Source organism: Oncorhynchus mykiss, chromosome 22 (assembly GCF_013265735.2).
Source record: "Oncorhynchus mykiss isolate Arlee chromosome 22, USDA_OmykA_1.1, whole genome shotgun sequence".
In the NCBI taxonomy this organism is placed as follows: Eukaryota; Metazoa; Chordata; class Actinopteri; order Salmoniformes; family Salmonidae; genus Oncorhynchus; species Oncorhynchus mykiss.
The window spans coordinates 12,124,834-12,144,055 of NC_048586.1; the positions used below are offsets into that span (position 1 = coordinate 12,124,834).

The window sequence follows — 19,222 nt, forward strand, 5'->3', positions numbered from 1 at the left end:
CTTTCTCCGGTGAGATACATTCAGCCTCTTGCGAATTGAAGGACATTTAAGAAAACACAGAGAAATGAAAGAACAATTGTTTAGTATATTTTTTTGTTGCAATTTTTTGGGGGAGAGGCCTGGCTTTCCTTGGCATACATAAATACATGCCACTTCTTCTCTGTAAATAAAAGTGAAACCTCAGTTCAGAGAAACACAGGACAGCTGGGACGTTAGCTAGTAGCTGTGGCGATAAACTGTACAGCTTGTGCCTTCAAGCAACGTTACTCTGCAGATTATACATTATGCAGACAAACTCTCCGGCCTTCAAACTTAGACAGTCCATCATCATTAATGCAAAATGCATGATCATCACCCTGGACTTAGTAAATGGTAAAACAGTAAATAATCAAACATGATTTAATACAACCAAACATGGTCCAGGAGAGTTTTTGGTATAAATGATGCAATTTTTGTGACAAATAGGTTTTAGAGAAAGCTGGAGAAAGCCCCACTCACTGTAAGCAGAACATTACTTGGCTTTAGAGAACAATAATGTTTTTTAATTGATCATTGAAATGGACCTTTACTTTGTATAACAATTGTTATGAGAATAATAAAGGAGGACAATAATCAACTTCAGGTTGCAACATTTTTTACTTTTAATATGTTATGGTAGTGCTGACAAAAATAAGAGGAAAGTACTCAGTGAACATGTGCAAAGATTCATAAACTATGTCGGTTTCAGCAAATGAAAAATATCGACGTCATAATGGACTGTATCATATCATTTAATTTCTTGTCTTGCGCAGTGATTTGTCTAGAGCTCTTTGTCACATAATATGTATCATGTGTAACATAATAATTCATACAAATAAATACAGAATTAATAGTTGTTCATCTACACATTACACCCCAAAAGGCGATTATCAATTTGTAAAAGCATACTTATCAAGTAATATCAGTTTATATACCCTTAGGAACATGTTCTTCTTCTCAGAGGCCTGAATATAACCACCTTTAAAAGTGTATTCATGATTAATAGAGTTTATTTGACTTTACATATCAAACAAAATATACACAAGGCAAGGTTTTGTCACAGCAGTTCACATTGGTTTGGGTCGAATAAACCCACGTCTCTTATGTATGGCTTTGAAATCGCTAATCAGAACCGCGCTATGTTTACTTGTAGAGTGTTGTCAGTGAGTGACTCAGTCTGTTGACGATAGCACACATGGTGGTGGAGTGACGTGTCAATGCATTCACACTTTGGTCATTGGGGGAACTATCCAAAGCCGTTTCAGCAGCCTGGAGCAGACACACATAGTTCATGACGACCTCGTCCACCTTTGCTACCACCTCGCGCTGCCGGCTCTCAGGGCTCAAGCCCTCCACCAGTGACATGCAGGCCTGTGTTAGGCAACAGACCGTGTGGAAACTGTGAGTCAGGGAGAGCAGGGTGTCCTGGGGGCTGCCTTGCACCAGGGCCATGTGATTGCAGGCGCTGCCCAGCTCTAGGGCCTCCATGGAGAGCAGCTGACTGAACCTCCACAGGTCGGACTCACTAACCTCTGACCTCTGGCCACCTCCCTGGCATACACCGGAGCGCACCAGACACATCATATCCAGGGCATCTCTCTGTGCATCTGAGAACCCCTGGGGGAGGGTGTAGGTCTTTCCCTTCAGTAAGTTGACACGGCTCAGCTTTGCTCCCAGGCTCATGCCGCTCACAGTCACACCACTGGCCATGTTGAGCTGTTCAGCCACAGCGGAGGGTTCAGATCCAGAGGCGTACAAAGAGACTGTGTTCTCTGCGTCAACTCTGGGGCTGGTAGGGAGTGACTGTGCCTTCTGACCCCCAGAGAATGGCTGGGAGGTGGGGCTTTCTCCTGCTCCACCTCCGACTTCATCGTCATCGTCATCATCAGTGTTGGTCTTCCTCTTGGGGAAGCAGTGTGTGAAGGGCCCATGGCACCTCATCCAGGTGCTGCTGTCCAGTCTGGGTAGTGGCACAGCTTGGAGCTGCTTGGCATCCAATGACGCTGGCAGCATGATAGAGGCGCCTCTGAAGAGCTTCCTGCCAGAGGACTGAGAGCTAACTGATCTAACAGACCATACTGATCCCTGGGACAAGGACAAGCTCTTGGAAAGTGTCTTGGAAAAAGCAAATCTCCTCTGTGGCTTGGAGGGGTCGTCGGGTGACTGGACTCTCTGGGCACTCCTCCCACTCAGCGTGGCTTTGGTTTTCTCCAACAGTTCTTCGAGGCTCCTGGAGCCCGGCGTGATGCTGCTCCAGCTCCTTCTCAGCATCCGACCCCTTTGCTGCGGTGGCTTCCTGAGGCTGCCTGTGATAGGGTCACATGGGTGTAAGCTTGAAGGGAAAGCCTGGGCACGGCATGGGATGGGCTCAGTGCAGGGGCACCCCTGCTGCTTTGTGGCACTGGGCACACTGGACTCTGTGCTGCTGCTACTGGTTAATGATGGTGGTGAGGTGGTGGTGGCGGCGGCGTTGACCTCGTTGGAGAGAGCAGAGGAGGAGTCTTCCCCTGCATCCGTCTTGAGCTGGGTGCAAGCTACACTAGGGGGAGCAGAAAATCAAATAGAATCGTTAAGCATCTCCCTGACAACATGGTGCATTGCTTTGATCTCTAACCTTTTCCTGTTTTCATTAGAGGACTTTTTAGTAAAATGTTGCTCTAATTGTCCTTTCATAACAGAGAGTGGGGTAAAATAGAATAAAGGTGCATTTCAGCACTTTTATCAGATCTCTGTGCAGCAAGTGTTACATAATGAACCAGTACACAGCAGTATTTCTTCTACCAATCACATCCTCTACACATGTATGCACTGTTGCATGTCCTTAGCTAGTGACATGCTTGTTATTGTCTTCTGTCTGAATGGATAATGCTACTCTGACACCATTATGCATATCCTAATCCCCAGCTAGTGAATAATTTATCAACAGCCTCAATGTGCTCCTGGAATTGTGTTTACCATTTAAGCGCACAGACGTCAAAGGAAAAGACCGCTCTATTTAGTTGTACCTGTGGTTTCTTTTATCTTAGGCACCCGGTGGCAGCCATCTCCTCGTTTGGTACCGAATCCAGGCTCGGCACTGGTGGCTGCGTGGATCTTCCTCAGCAGGGTGGGATCTATGGTCTGATGTCTAGCCTTGCCCTGCTGTGTCCCCTGGCCTTGGGTGCCATAGGCCTTCTCCTCCCCACTAATATAGCCCAGACCCTTGAGGGAAGACTCTGAGAGCAGATGCATGTTTTCCTCAGTGCAGAGGGGAGAGTCCATGGGAGTGACACAGCTACTGCTTCCTGAACTGCAGCCAGCATCTATGGAGGAGCACTGGGAGCTCTGGAGGGAGTGGACGCCCTCGCTGCCCTGTAACAATGACATGCGCTTACTCAGGTGATACTCGTGTAACCGTGTGACATCCTGCTGGGCCGAGGGAACCCTTGTCTGCTGCTGCTGTGGGTCGCTGCTGGGTAAATTGGCTTCCTCAGTACTGTGGGGGACTTTGGCGGGGGAGCGGGAATGAGAGTCTAACTGCAGGCTTCTCTCATTTGAGTCCTGCTTGTCTCCCTTAATTGTTCCCCTATCAGAGAGCGAGGCTTGTGAATCAATCACACAGTCTGGGGAAAGATTGTCCGCCATTTTGTTTTCAGGAGGCCGGTGATATCTTGGGGGCTTCTCTCGATACGGATAGGGTGTTCGCCCCAATTCAAATTGGTTCATGTATGGAGGTTCCCTTATAATAGCATTATATTTGGGTGGGTCTGAATTATATTTGGGTGGATCCCCTCTATTTGAATTCTGGATGTTGCTGTGTCGTTTTTCTGTTGAGTCATCGTTATCTCCCTGAATCCTGCCTTCCGTGTCACCCAGCTTCCCTGGCTGCTTTTTCATCACAGAGCCCCTGTGCAGTTTGTTGAAATAGTCGGTGAGGGACTTGGTCTCCATGGTCTCTGGCTCCATCTCTCCCCCATCTGAGTGGAGGATCTGGGTGGAGGACACAGCTGAGGACTTGGCCCCCTCCTCCCCCCCTTCCCAGGTCTCCTGAGGGTTCTGCTGTATGGCCTTTCCTTCACAAGGTGTTATGGGAAACTTTGTTTTCTCCTCAGTCAGAGTGTGGTAGCCCTCCGCAGTGGCCACATACAGTCTCAAATGGGTTTCAGAGAGTTTCTGGGCAGCCACCAGCTCTGAACTCTCCGTCATCTCTGAGGAGTTAGTCTCGTTGCCAGAGTCCGATGAGGACTCGGGGCTAAAGGCCCTTGATATTTCTACACCTGTGTGCCACAGAGAGACAGACATTTTATTAACACATTTTACCTGAGGCGTCTTAGAAATATTATAAAAAAGCACACAATTCATTGGTACAAAGAGTATGAAAGCTGTGAGTTGAAACGCATTTGTGCGACTGATCATAAATGATACTAAATAAATAAATGATCCACAAAACAGAAAAACAACAAAAAAAAGGACTGGAACCAAATATGAGTGAAATACAGGACATTTTTTATGTTCAAAACGAATGAAACAATCTGCACACTAAATGGAAACATAGAACAAAATGTTTTTTTTATTGAAAAATCAACAACAACAAATTTAAAAGTTAATGGCTGGAACATCCGCATGGTGTTAATGAATAAACGTTACAATAGTGTAAGAAGAAGAACCTGTGCTATTTTCTGACTGTGGGTGTGGGCTCTGCTCCTCAGAAGCCGCAAGGGCCTCCAGTGCCTGTAAGGTGGACACCACAGCATCGTCCAGGGCCCCCTCCACCTCTGGGCCCTCCTCCCCCTGTGTGGGGACTGAGTCTATGAGGGATACAGGGATATCGTCACGAGTCCCCTGGCCCTTTCTGACATGCCCCTGGGCCCCACCGTGCTGCTCATCCTCATCAGAGCTGTCCCTAAAGCCTGGGGGCGGGGCTGCGATGGCCAGGTTGAGGGAGTGAAGCAATACATCCTCGTTATCCTCCTCGTCTTTACCCTCTGGCGGCGGGGGCAGGGAGGTCAGGTCGATGATGTCATCGCTGGACCCCGAGAGCGAGAGGAATGTGGCCTTGTCCAGATCCCCCATCAGCCCCATGTCCTCCTCGCAGCTGATGTCATCCTCGTCCTCGTCGGCGTCCGTGGTGTCGGCGTAGCAGATGTCGTGCAGCAGCGGCTCCTCAATGCACTCGGTGTTGCCGAAGATTTTGGCGCTGTACGGATAGCCCTCCCCGTCCATGGGATCCTTGCTCTTGTAGTCCTCCTCTAGTCGCGTATACATGGGGCTGTGGTCGTGTAGTACCTCTGGGACGTCGTCCATCAGCCTCTGGTAGCCAAGGTTCTGGGGGTTCACACTGTCTAACGGTGGATCCCCGAAGATGAAGGAGACCTTGGCACTGCGGGGGGAGTCCTGGGCTTTGGGTCTGGAGGCACAGAGGTAGGGCTGGGGGTGTGTTGGGCCTCTGGTCCCCCCTCTGGTGTCTACCCTCTCTGCCATGTTGTTCTGGGGTGGCTGCTGGATCTCAGTGATATAGACGGGGGACATGTCACTCTCACTCCTCCCGTGGTCCACGCAGTCTGAGTCTCTGTTAGAGGAGGGCTCCCTGGACGTACAGCGCTGGTTGTTGTGGTGCTGGTGCTCCTCACACCCTCTAAAGGAGGTGCTGTACGCCCACTCTATAGCCTGATAGTTCTGCTTTACTCTGCAGTCATGGCCTGAGAAGGAACCAAAGAGCGGTTGATAATCCCGTTTCTGTGATATCAGTGATGCTAATGTATCAACTTACAGTATTGTTGGCTTTTGAAAACAACGGAACTGTGTAGAGTCTAGACTCACCGGTGTCTGCATTCCCTGTTTTTGCCATGTTGAAGATGGAACGGCGAGAGTCCACTAGTAGTCTGTAGTATCCAGCAGTCAAACAGGCCAGATTCATCGCGTCAGTGGACTCCATTAGCAGAGTGATGGGCTGGAGAATAGGGAGGAGGACGACAACGGACACATTAACACATTGACACAATGTCCTCATTGATCATTCATTTCCTTGTATAATGTTATTGCTGAAAATGCTATTATATAGCTCATTAAATTAGGCTAGATGTCAACTCATTGCATTGATCGTCATGATCATATCACATTCAGTCCCTCTTGAATATTTGTTTGATTTCACCTTCACATCCAGAACGTGTAGCTCGACCCTGACGTTCTTCTCATCCTCTGTGTACATCTCGATGCGGTTGACGTGGCTGAAGTCGGCCAGCAGCGCCACCAGGTTAGTCTTGGTGTTGATCACATGACTGATGCCATACCTGGGACCCACTAGTAGGGTTACCTCTGTGTGCTTCTCTCCTTGCTGTGGGCATTGAGCAGAGGGGAAACAATTGAAACACAGTACACATGAACTCGTTAAATGAGATATGATATTCTGATGTTTTGTGTCTTGTTATTCAAATAGTTTGAGCTCAGAAAAAGAGAGGTAGTTATTTACCAGCAGTACAGATTTAAAAACCCGTCCTCCATACAGTCGCAGGTCACTGAGATACTTCAGATAGTGGACCTTGGCCTGTAATGCTGACAGCTGAAAGAGAACATGAGCAATTTAGGCTATTGACATTACGAATGTGCACAGGGGATTTATTTTACAATGGAACTGGCGCTGTGATTAGTCACATTGACGCGTTACATTATCTAACAGTGGGGAAATTTACGAGAGGATGACAATTCATGATACAGGAGAGAGAATAAAGGTACCTTTTTTCCAGGAGGTACCAGATTCTGGTTGGTTTTGAGAATGTGTGTTAGAGCTTTCTTGATGTTCTTCTCTTTCATGCTGGACAGTACTGCAGGAGGGAGAAACAGTGCCAAACCCCACTCCTTCCTGTAGAGCAAGAAACACTGGTGACATACGTTTTATGTACAACATGATAGAACAGCAGAATACGTTCCTTCAGGCGAACATCAATCACTTTATAAAGAGAGGATCCGTTGAGTAACCAACAGGTAATCGATTATAATCAACATCCATATGAATTACCTGTGGTACTCACGACATAACAATCAGGGGGGGGGGGGGGGGGGGGGGGGGTCGTTACTGTATCTGACGTGGATGTCGTTAGTCAATCTGACGTGGATGCGATTTGTTCTTTTCAGATTATTCTCAGGTTTCTGAGTAAGTGTTGAGAGTGAGGGCGTGAAAAGCCCTCATGACAATGTGCTGCCAGATTGAACATGTGAGAAGATGCAGGGCCATGTGTGAACTTTAGGGGACCAGACGAGACATTGGACCTGATCCATACTGACTTGGTGGTGCAGCAGTGATATATTATCCGCCATTTAGCAGACGCTTTTATCCAAAGCAACTTGCACGCATACATGTTATGTAGCCTATTGGTGGTCCCGGGAATCGATCCTACTATGCTAGCGTTGCAAGCGCCATTCTCGACTTACTGAGCTACAGAGAAAACACAGGCCACTCACTCAATGTATTTGAGCGAGACTTTCTGTGACTGCTTGGTGTTGATGGTGAGGATGTACATCTGCAGGGCAGCCAGACGCAGGGCCGTGTCGTATTTCAGCTCTGACCCAAATCGCTCCAGCACCACGTCATTGCAGCTCTGAACGAAGAGAGGAGGAAAGGAGAGGAGAGGAGAGGAAGAGAGGAGGAGAGAAGGTTAAACTGGTTGGACTATTGTTACTGACCATAATGCAGTTAGTGTGTTGGGCTCCAAGTCAACACTAGGTAATTTACATTTTTCTGAGCTAATGTTTCTACATGAAATCTTACCAAATGCTTATCAATGAATATCATACAAAAATGTTGATTACACAATCAACATAATACTTTGTTAATCAGGCAGTGTTGTCTTCCATGTGCTGTGAATCACCTGAACATAGAGGTATTCAAACGCAACTGCATCTCTCCTGAGCAGGTCAACGGGGTCCTTTGGGACAAAGCTGATGCGGAAGAAGCATTTCATCTTGTGTGCCCCTGGTCTCTGTGTCACCTAGGACAACAGGCGAGGACAAGGAATTAACATTTAGTGATGAGATGTCATGAATAATGAATAATGGATTAAAAAGCACGGCAAAAAAAAAAAACGAATCACAAATGTACAAAATAGTGGTAAAATATATATCCTCATTTGTATGCATACAGAAACAACATCAATGTTACAAAAATGTATTAACCATAATGATAATAAATACATAAAACAACAATGGGCAAAAGGTGTAAAACAATATTCCAGACCCATCATGATCATTTCTATCTACAGTCTGTCTTATGGAGGGTCTGCATTGTGCTCTACGTTACCCTACACTCAGTCTGTTCACATACAATCATTTAATCACATGCCCACCACCACCCAATCCCCACTTGCTATGAACGAACGTGGGTCATATTTGAAGGCACTGTAACAGTAACTGAATGAGGCCCTAATATTGTCTATCTGTCGTCTACCCGGGTGTGAGGCTGCTCACCCCACTGTAGATAACCCCACAACGTCTCACCTGAGTTAACATCTCCTGCTCGTGGAGGATCATGAGTTTGCTGGCCGAGCCCTCGTTCCTGTGCTCCAGCATCAGCGAGAAGTGTTCAATACTCTTAACGGAGAGCTTCTCTTGCAGGGTCAAGATGACATCCTTTCACACAGACAGAAGAGACATTCATTATGAATATGGCGTGTGCCAGGAACGTGCACAGCAGGACTGCAGCATAGGGGACCACCGTGTGAGGGACTGAGGTGTGAAGAGAGGAGAGGAGCTGTGTGAAGCACTCGTTTGCATGACAGATACTGTAGGTGTAGCTACAAATGTGTACGTTCTTAAGCAAACAATTTGATGATTGAATACTGCATATCCTAGAAAGATTATGGAAGAAAAAAAAAACTCCTCTCAATCAAACCTGTTTAAAAATGTAGGATTTTTCACATTCATAATCACAAATATATAGTGGGCAACTTGACGTTAAATGTCAGCTGCATTACATAAAATGATACAGATTAAACAGCACGCTTTGGAGATGTTTTGTGTAGGAACACCACGAGAAAAAAGTGCTGGCCTACTTCTTCGTGCACTTAAATGAAGTTACAGCTCACTTGCCTTTGTGGGAGTGCTGTGTGTAATGCACATTTGGATACTTGCTGAATCATAAGTAAAGATAATACAGTATGCCACAGTGATCAAAGAAATAAACTATTCTGTAAGTGGTCTATGAGTGATGTAAGGTTAAATTGAAAATCATTTTTTTTTTTTTATCAATGTGCCCATTAAGATGTCTTAGTGAAGGGCAGGGTGTATTGCTGCACCTTAATGGATGTGTTACTGTCAAACTTGAAGGATTTGGTCTGTCCATTCTCCAGGTACACCTTCAAAACATTTGGCATGAAGAGTAGAGAGTTGTCCTTCACAGATTCCTGTAAATGAGAAGAAAATGGGGATAATTGCAGCCTTTTAATTGATCAGTAGGCTACGCTAATAAGGCCACTGTTAATAAATGGTCACAGTAAGCGTTTAGAGGGGTACATAGTGGCAGGTAGCCTAGCGGTTTGTGGGTTGGGCCAGCAACGCAATGGTTGATGGTTCAAATACCAAAGCTGATAAAGGTGAAAAATCTGTCAATGTGCCTTTGAGCAAGGTACTTAGCCCCAATTTGCTCCAAGGGTGTTGCACTACTATGGCTGACCATGTAAAACAACACATTTCACTGCACCTAAACATATTTTTTTTATATAATGAGAAAACAATGTGTAATGGCAGGTAATGGCAATGGAAAGAAGAACAAGACTGGCATCCAATACAGTTCAACAGTCCAACATATGTTGCAATATTAGAAGATTCAAGGTCAATGTCATAGGTGTATACTTTTACCTTTTGGAAAACTTTGGTATACAATAAAATGAGACAGAGTGTGATGTAGTGTTGTAGAACACTACTGTTGTACTTACTGGGACCTGTCCATTAATGATGACCTCCTCTGCAAAGCGGACTTTCACTGGATTAGACTTTAACTTGGCCTTCTTGGCTGCACTGATGAACGCAGATTTGGGAGACTGGGGGGAGGTTTGAATAAAAAACACAGTTGGCAACAGGACCACCCCTTCAGAGAAGCCACAACCAATCAGCCATTCCCCCGTGGCGGGAGAATAATAACGTTCCATTTACACTATCCCATCCTCATCCCACTACCATTAACACTAGTGTTTTCATTCAATTCCCCATATTGTGATACATTAATATGATTAGAGATGCTGTAAGGGTGTGTAGTGGAAGGACACCCCCACTGGTGTCTGTGTTATTGAGTCACAGCACAGCTATGTCTGATAAGTGAGAACAATTCAAGTTTGAATTAGAAGAGCCGGTTCTGCATGCATCTTATGGGATTCTGGAGCTCTCTCGATCAGTTTTTTTTCTGCAACCCGAAGACATTTTCAAGATGAACTTCTTCTCAAGTTGAGGCCCTTTCCAGTAGAATCACACGTCAGGCTATTTCCCTTGAGACAGTGTTCATACAGGAAAATATCATTAGAAGAAATGAATGCTCAAATTATATAATTTTCAGAGCTGTGTGTGAAAATGTGAAATGTAATATGTTTTACAAGTTCTGAGCGGTCTTTCTGGACGTAATTGCTGCTTTTGTCATATACAGTGCCTTGCGAAAAAATTCGGCCCCCTTGAACTTTGCGACCTTTTGCCACATTTCAGGCTTCAAACATAAAGATATAAAACTGTATTTTTTTGTGAAGAATCAACAACAAGTGGGACACAATCATGAAGTGGAACGACATTTATTGGATATTTCAAACTTTTTTAACAAATCAAAAACTGAAAAATTGGGCGTGCAAAATTATTCAGCCCCCTTAAGTTAATACTTTGAAGCGCCACCTTTTGCTGCGATTACAGCTGTAAGTCGCTTGGGGTATGTCTTTATCAGTTTTGCACATCGAGAGACTGAATTTTTTTTCCCATTCCTCCTTGCAAAACAGCTCGAGCTCAGTGAGGTTGGATGGAGAGCATTTGTGAACAGCAGTTTTCAGTTCTTTCCACAGATTCTCGATTGGATTCAGGTCTGGACTTTGACTTGGCCATTCTAACACCTGGATATGTTTATTTTTGAACCATTCCATTGTAGATTTTGCTTTATGTTTTGGATCATTGTCTTGTTGGAAGACAAATCTCCGTCCCAGTCTCAGGTCTTTTGCAGACTCCATCAGGTTTTCTTCCAGAATGGTCCTGTATTTGGCTCCATCCATCTTCCCATCAATTTTAACCATCTTCCCTGTCCCTGCTGAAGAAAAGCAGGCCCAAACCATGATGCTGCCACCACCATGTTTGACAGTGGGGATGGTGTGTTCAGGGTGATGAGCTGTGTTGCTTTTACGCCAAACATAACGTTTTGCATTGTTGCCAAAAAGTTCAATTTTGGTTTCATCTGACCAGAGCACCTTCTTCCACATGTTTGGTGTGTCTCCCAGGTGGCTTGTGGCAAACTTTAAACAACACTTTTTATGGATATCTTTAAGAAATGGCTTTCTTCTTGCCACTCTTCCATAAAGGCCAGATTTGTGCAATACTGTATTAACCATTGTTGAGTGGAAGTCTGAAATATGCTACCCAAAGCTAGGATACAACACAGAATGATTTCTGCCAGAGTTCGAACTTACATGGTGATATTCCGATTATTTGATATACAAGTCATTGTCTATTTTGGTGGTGACGGCACAAATCCATCTCATTGACCTATTTTATGAATCATAATATCACCTACATTCACAGTAGCTGTTATTGTGGCATTCTATCCATCCTCATATGGTCCTGCCGGGTGCTAACAGCTGTCAATGTGGCAGGTTGAGGTTCATCTGGGGTCTCGTGCTAGGGATTGTTGCTACCATGAAAGGACTTGCACAACTTTCAGTATTCAGTGTTTGGACTGAAATCCCTGTGAGTTAGCCAGGCGAACACTAAGCAGTTACCTCACCGTTTTGACGCTAGCAGAGACATATGGCCACCTTTTTACGTCTCGGATTGTCTTGGATTCACCAAGTCAACATACACACAGTCCATTGAACTTCATATCCCAGAAGTTCGCTCTGAATTTTATCAATGGAAAGATGGGACGATTGACACTTACTGGGTACGGTTGAACCACTGTCAAAACAATGGATTCCTTGCAGCTCCTACAGAGAAGGAACACAACACAAACAAGTCAAAGAAAACATCATTAAACTGTACATTAAAAAGGGAAATAAGTCATATTCATGTACAGCGGAAGTTGATTAATCAGGCCTGAGTCAGGCATTGTTTCTCCTATGCAGTGAGCAGATTCTGACTGCTGAAGTGAGCCCATGAAGAAGGTCTAACAACATGAGCAATCTATTCTAGCCATGCCTCAAGCCTGGCTGTTACTCCTGTAATGAAACAGTAGTTTACTGCTGAGATGGAGCCCAGCACACTGACTCAAGGCCAGGGGAGCAGTGATGGACTGGACTCCTTATGGACATATTTCACTGCACTAATCTACTGTACAGACTCACTCCACAGTCCACAGAATGTAGGTCATGTGGCCGTTCAGCCACTCACTCACTCACCTGAGTCAAGCATATAATAAGACACATAGAAATAATTCACACTGGTATATAGTTGGACCCGCATGGTGCAGACGTAGGCAAAGTACTCTACCCCATTACCCCACACTATCTGGGTATTTCTGGCATTGACATTGAATCTATACACAGGGCATTATCCTTCACTGCAGGTTTTTATTTATTTTTATATTTAGTTAACCAAATAAAACAGGGGTCTCATTCATATAGACATTTACTGTCTATTGTCATGACTCACGAGTCATGGAAATGACTCAGCAAGGCAAGGCACACACAGCTTGACATTACAATGTTTCAGGAAAGAAATGTCCAAATGACTTCCTGTGTGTACATGAATCCCATGTAAACTCAGCAGGGATACTGTATGTATGTTGGAGACATTGAGTTCCTGTACCTGACGAGGTCGATGACCCTCTCCCTGGGGGCGGAGCTAACCGGCTCATCGTTAATCATGATGATCTCGTCTCCTGGGGTCAGTCTGCCCTCAGAGGGACCTCCTACCAAGACACAGGGAACCACAGGGGAGTGGTACCAATTACAAAGTTTCTAGCTAGTAATTCTTCTTTGTTTTCTGGATTCATTGTACTCTTTAGGCGTAAGGTTGGCTAATTTATCAAGTACCCTGAAGTGCATGGTTTATAAATAAAGTGTGGCCTTTCATTGGTTATCATCACCGATTGGTTGCCATCTTTTTGTCATCTGGTCACCATTGGATATACAGTAATACATCTTACTTCCTGTTGATAATGGCTATGTGTGAAGCTGTGGTTATTAATGGTGACATGATTGGTTTACAGGTGGGCTGGTATGTTTACCTGGTGTGACTGACCGGACCACCACAGGTTTCTCACTGCCTGCCACAAAGCCAAAGCCCAGGACTGGATCTCGTCTCATCTCCACCTTGCGGGGGGCTGGAGGTACAAACTTGTCCCCGTCCAGACGAACCTCCTCCAGGGAGCTGCTTTGGGACACGTGGCTGGGAGAGTGAAGAGGGAAGGGGACAACCATAAGTCCAACAGGTCACTAAACAGGTGACAGTGTCACTACACGACTAAACACCAACAAATCTATTTTTACCATTGGTACTGGTATCGACCTTATATGTAGTGTATATTTTCATGTGTACTGTTTTATTGTTTTTGATTTATTGTGTGTATTTTATTTATATGACTTAGTAGTATTGCATTGTTGAGTAGGAGCTTACAAGCAGGCATTTCACTGTACTGTTTATAACTGCTGTATCCTGTGTACGTGACAAATAACCTTAGATTTGATTTGACCTTTCATCTTTAAAATGGAGATGTGATTCAGTATATCCAAAATGGGCCAAAAGGTGTTAAAAATCCATTTAACAAAATATGTTTTTTTTTTTATCTAAAAACATTGCAAATAAATATATATGAAATACTACTGTAACTTTGGCTAGTTTCTTCCATAAATCTGAAACACACAGTAGGAGTACAGCAGTAAATGTCATGCTCTTAGATATGAACTGAATGTTTCCCAGTCTATTAAGTTCCTTAAACGTTCAACGCTGAAAAGTAGCATTTAGTCTGAAATTACAAACTACTGCCATGCCTCAAAATAGAACACGTGGGCGATGACAATCTAGCTGTGGTTATATCTTCATGCAGCCTCAATTTCACTCTTATCAAGAAAATCTCAAACTCAACATGCACACATACTGTCACGTTCTGACCATCGTTCGTGTGTGTTTTCCTTGTTTTAGTGTTGGTCAGGACGTGAACTGGGTGGGCATTCTATGTTGGATGTCTTGTTTGTCTATTTCTATGTCTGGCCTGATATGGTTCTCAATCAGAGGCAGGTGTTAGTCATTGTCTCTGATTGGGAACCATATTTAGGTAGCCTGGGTTTCACTGTGTGTTTGTGGGTGATTGTCCTTAGTGTTAGTTTGCACCAGTTTAGGCTGTTTCGGTTTTCATTACGTTTATTATTTTGCACTGTTTGTATTTAGATTCGTGTTGCTATAGTCACAATAAACATGGATCGTAATCTACACGCCGCATTTTGGTCCGACTCTCCTTCTCATAAAGAAAACCGTTACAGAATCACCCACCACAAAGGGACCAAGCAGCGTGTCAACAGGCAGGAGCAGCGCGAGGAGACGCGCAATAAGGATTTCTGGACATGGGAGGAATTCCTCGACGGGAGAGGACCCTGGGCTAAACCAGGGGAGTGTATCCACCCAAAGGTGCAGCGGGAGAAGAAACAACAGGAGCAGCCCAAAGAGGAGTACAGTATGGAGTATACGACTTGGGAGGAGATCGACAGGTGGGCGGCCGACCCAGGGAGAGTGCCGGAGCCCGCCTGGGATTCGATGGAGCAGTGCGCGGAAGGTTATCAGAGAATGGAGTTGGCGAAGCAGGCACGGCGGCGCGGAAGGAAGCCCGAGAGGCAGCCCCAAAAATTTATTGGGGGGGGGCTAACAGGGAGTATGGCTACGCCAGGTAGGAGACCTGGGCAGACTCCCTGTGCTTACCGGGGGGCTAGAGAGACCGGACAGGCACCGTGTTATGCAGTGGTGCGCACGGTGTCTCCAGTGCGGGTGCATAGCCCGGTGCGGTATATTCCAGCTCCGCGTGTCGGCCGGGCTAGATTGAGCGTCGAGCCCAATGCCATGAAGCCGGCTCTACGCAGCTGGTCCCCAGTGCGTCTCCTTGGGCCGGCTTACATGGCACCAGCCTTGCGCTCGGTGTCTCCGGTTCGCCTGCATAGCCCAGTGCGGGCTATTCCACCTCGCCGCACTGGCAGGGCGACCGTGAGCATTCAACCAGGTAAGGTTGGGCAGGCTCGGTGCTCAAGAGCTCCAGTGCACCTGCACAGTCCGGTTTTTCCAGTACCACCTCAACACCCCAGCCCTCCGGTAGCAGCTCCCCGCACCAGGCTTCCTGTGCGTGTCCTCGGCCCAGTACCACCAGTGCCAGCACCACGCATCAGGCCTACAGTGCGCCTCGCCTGTCCAGCGCTGCCAGAGCCTTCCTCCTCTCCAGCGCTGTCGGAGTCTCCCGCCTGTTTAGCGCTGTTAGAGCCTTCCTTCTCTACAGCGCTGCCGGAGTCTCCCGCCTGTTCAGAACTGCCAGTCTGCATAGAGCTGCCAGTCTGCATAGAGCTGCCAGTCTGCAAGGAGCTGCCAGTCTGCAAGGAGCTGCCAGTCTGCAAGGAGCTGCCAGTCTGCAAGGAGCTGCCAGTCTGCAAGGAGCTGCCAGTCTGCATAGAGCTGCCAGTCTGCAAGGAGCCGCCAGAGCTGCCTTTCTGCAGGATGCCGCCAAAGCTGCCAGTCTGCAAGGAGCCGCCAGAGCTGCCAGTCTGCAAGGAGCCGCCAGAGCTGCCAGTCAGCATGGAGCAGCCAGAGCCGCCAGTCAGCATGGAGCAGCCAGGGCCGCCAGTCAGCATGGAGCAGCCAGGGCCGCCAGTCAGCATGGAGCAGCCAGGGCCGCCAGTCAGCATGGAGCAGTCAGTCAGCATGGAGCAGCCAGTCAGCATGGAGCAGCCAGAGCAGCCAGTCAGCATGGAGCAGCCAGAGCTGCCAGTCAGCATGGAGCAGCCAGTCAGCATGGAGCAGCCAGAGCTGCCAGTCAGCATGGAGCAGCCAATCAGCACGGAGCAGCCAGAGCTGCCAGTCGACCAGACTCTTCCAGATCTGCCAGTCGACCAGACTCTTCCAGATCTGCCAGTCGACCAGACTCTTCCAGATCTGCCAGTCGACCAGACTCTTCCAGATCTGCCAGTCGACCAGACTCTTCCAGATCTGCCAGTCGACCAGACTCTTCCAGATCTGCCAGTCGACCAGACTCTTCCAGATCTGCCAGTCGACCAGACTCTTCCAGATCTGCCAGTCGACCAGACTCTTCCGGATCCGCCAGTCGACCAGACTCTTCCGGATCCGCCAGTCGACCAGACTCTTCCGGAACCGCCGGCCGACCAGACTCTTCCGGAACCGCCGGCCGACCAGACTCTTCCGGAACCGCCGGCCGACCAGACTCTTCCGGAACCGCCGGCCAGCCAGGATCTGCCGGATCCAACCACCTGCCTGAGCTTCCTCTCAGTGCTGAGCTTCCTCTCAGTGCTGAGCTACCCATCAGTCCCGAGCTACCTCTGTCCCGAGCTGCCCCTCTGTCCCGAGCGGTCTTTAAGGAGGGTAACCTATCTAGGGACGCTAAGGAGGTGGACTAAAACTGTTATGGAGTGGGGTCCACGTCCAGCGCCAGAGCCGCCACCGCGGACAGATGCCCACCCACACCCTCCCCCATAGGTTTAAGTTGTGCGTCCGGAGTCCGCACCTTGGAGGGGGGGTACTGTCACGTTCTGACCATCGTTCGTGTGTTTTCCTTGTTTTAGTGTTGGTCAGGACGTGAACTGGGTGGGCATTCTATGTTGGATGTCTTGTTTGTCTATTTCTATGTCTGGCCTGATATGGTTCTCAATCAGAGGCAGGTGTTAGTCATTGTCTCTGATTGGGAACCATATTTAGGTAGCCTGGGTTTCACTGTGTGTTTGTGGGTGATTGTCCTTAGTGTTAGTTTGCACCAGTTTAGGCTGTTTCGGTTTTCATTACGTTTATTATTTTGCACTGTTTGTATTTAGATTCGTGTTGCTATAGTCACAATAAACATGGATCGTAATCTACACGCCGCATTTTGGTCCGACTCTCCTTCTCATAAAGAAAACCGTTACACATACTAACACAGATAACCCACCGGTTGAATCAAAGTTATTTCAACGTAATTGGCCGACGTATTGTGACATGGAGTCTATGTTGAAAATACATTGGATTGGAAATAAGTCCAATTTTATCTTCTGCTTGGACAGTTTCAACTGTGCAACTGATTTAGTCGACAAGGTAACAAATCATATGTTGGATTCACATCTCCTCAACCAAAAATAAAACTCAACCACAAATAAAACCAAAAAGAGAACTCAACCACAAATAAAACCAAAAATAAAAGTTAAAGAATGGGATTAAGCCAGTGGCACAGATGGATCTATCCAAGCTCATTTGAATGTTGATAGTTGGCTGTGTTGTCAACCAAACACAATTCAATATTACTTTTGTAATACAATAAATAACCTAAAGTTAAGGCTCTCTTACAAACTAATGTAACATTCAACCTTAACATGAGTAACACATCCATGACAACATTTCAAGGTTACTGTAACTACTGTATACATTGCTTCTTAATCAAAGCCTGCATGTTAAAAATAGCATGCATCGGTTGCAAGTCTGTGAAGTTGTTTTTATTTGTTTAAAAGTTTATTTAACTAGGCAAGTCAGTTAAGAACAAATTCTTATTTATAATGACGGCCTACCAAAGGGCAAACAGGCCTCCTGTGGGGGCGAGGGCTGGGATTAAAAAAATAAAACAAAAACATCGGACAAAACACACATCATGACAAGAGGGACACCACAACACTACATAAAGAGAGACCTCAGACAACAACAGCATGGAAGCAACACATGAAAACACATCATGGTAACAACACAACATGACAACAACATGGTAGCAACACAACATGGCAGCAGCACAAAACATGGTACAAACATTATTGGGCACAGACAACAGCACAAAGGTCAAGGTAGAGACAACAATACATAACACAAAGCAGCCACAACTGTCAGTAAGAGTGTCCATGATGGAGTCGTTGAATGAATTAGATTTTTTATTTAACTAGGCAAGCCAGTTAAGAACAAATTCTTATTTACAATGACAGCCTACGCTGGCCAAACTGTGCACCGCCCTATGGGACTCCCAATCACATCCGGTTACAATACAAACTGGCTTTGAACCAGGGTGTCTTTAGTGACATCTCTAGCACAGAGAAGCAGTGCCTTAGACAGCAGCGCCACTCGGGAGCCCTGGAGATGGAGATAAAACGGTCCAGGTTGAGTGCTTTTTGAGGCTCGTTTCAGCTGCAGCGAACTGAAGAGAAGCGACCCAGGGATGTGTGTGCTTTGGGGACCTTTAGCATAATGTGACTGGCAGAATGGGTATTGTATGTGGAGGATGAAGGCTGCAGTAGGTATCTCAGATAGGGGGGAGTGAGGCCTAGAGGGTTTTATAAATAAACATCAACCAGTGGGTCTTGCGACGGGTATACAGAGATGACCAGTTTACGGAGTATTATAGAGTAATTGCTGCAATAATCTGTGCAGAATCTCGAAGGGCATTGATTGTTTGCTCCATGTACTTTTTATGTAATCTCAACTGCAATCCAGGTCATTTGGTTCTGCTATTAGATGAAGCACAGTAATAACACATTCATTTGTTGCATACATTTAAAAAAAGATCTGACATTGTATTTCCATCTGATCTTTGCTGTGCCTTTAAATGGTTGAAAGCACAGTGATAAACATTTGGATGACAACTAAACCAAAAATAAGACATTGTTTTTTCATTGTAATTTGGTTGTGCTTTCAGATGTTTTAAAGCATTGGAAATTCAACAAACTATGGGTATTTTGAGTGGGTGATTATAGGTTGTAATATCATTGATCAACTTCTCAACCAAATATTACCCAATTATCCACATTGAAATGACGTGGTGTGCCCAGTGGGAATGTGTGCCCAGTGGGAAACAGTGCTTTTTCCAGATTTAGCACTAAAAAAGTATATGGCAGCATCTTAC

The 19,222-nt window shown here is 46.1% G+C and overlaps 1 protein-coding gene across 5 annotated transcripts in view; it reads right to left on the bottom strand.

The window, feature by feature from the left end:
* Positions 1 to 617: 617 nt before the first annotated feature.
* Positions 618 to 19,222, bottom strand: part of LOC110501397 (FERM and PDZ domain-containing protein 4) — a 63,952-nt gene continuing 45,347 nt past the window's right edge. For 4 of the 5 annotated variants that reach the window (XM_036958740.1, XM_036958741.1, XM_021578938.2 and 1 more), the window contains 15 exons: positions 13,394 to 13,554; positions 12,973 to 13,075; positions 12,107 to 12,152; positions 9,924 to 10,028; positions 9,285 to 9,392; positions 8,488 to 8,619; positions 7,863 to 7,982; positions 7,456 to 7,592; positions 6,730 to 6,856; positions 6,467 to 6,556; positions 6,149 to 6,331; positions 5,818 to 5,947; positions 4,665 to 5,696; positions 3,024 to 4,274; positions 618 to 2,552 (listed from right to left, as the gene is read on the bottom strand). In XM_036958740.1, coding sequence (XP_036814635.1) covers positions 1,162 to 2,552; positions 3,024 to 4,274; positions 4,665 to 5,696; positions 5,818 to 5,947; positions 6,149 to 6,331; positions 6,467 to 6,556; positions 6,730 to 6,856; positions 7,456 to 7,592; positions 7,863 to 7,982; positions 8,488 to 8,619; positions 9,285 to 9,392; positions 9,924 to 10,028; positions 12,107 to 12,152; positions 12,973 to 13,075; positions 13,394 to 13,554 — 5,116 coding nt within the window. In that variant the 3' untranslated portion in view covers positions 618 to 1,161. Of the gene's footprint in view, positions 2,558 to 3,023; positions 4,275 to 4,664; positions 5,697 to 5,817; positions 5,948 to 6,148; positions 6,332 to 6,466; positions 6,557 to 6,729; positions 6,857 to 7,455; positions 7,593 to 7,862; positions 7,983 to 8,487; positions 8,620 to 9,284; positions 9,393 to 9,923; positions 10,029 to 12,106; positions 12,153 to 12,972; positions 13,076 to 13,393; positions 13,555 to 19,222 lie in introns of all 5 variants that reach the window. The other variant, XM_036958743.1, reaches the window with a different exon arrangement.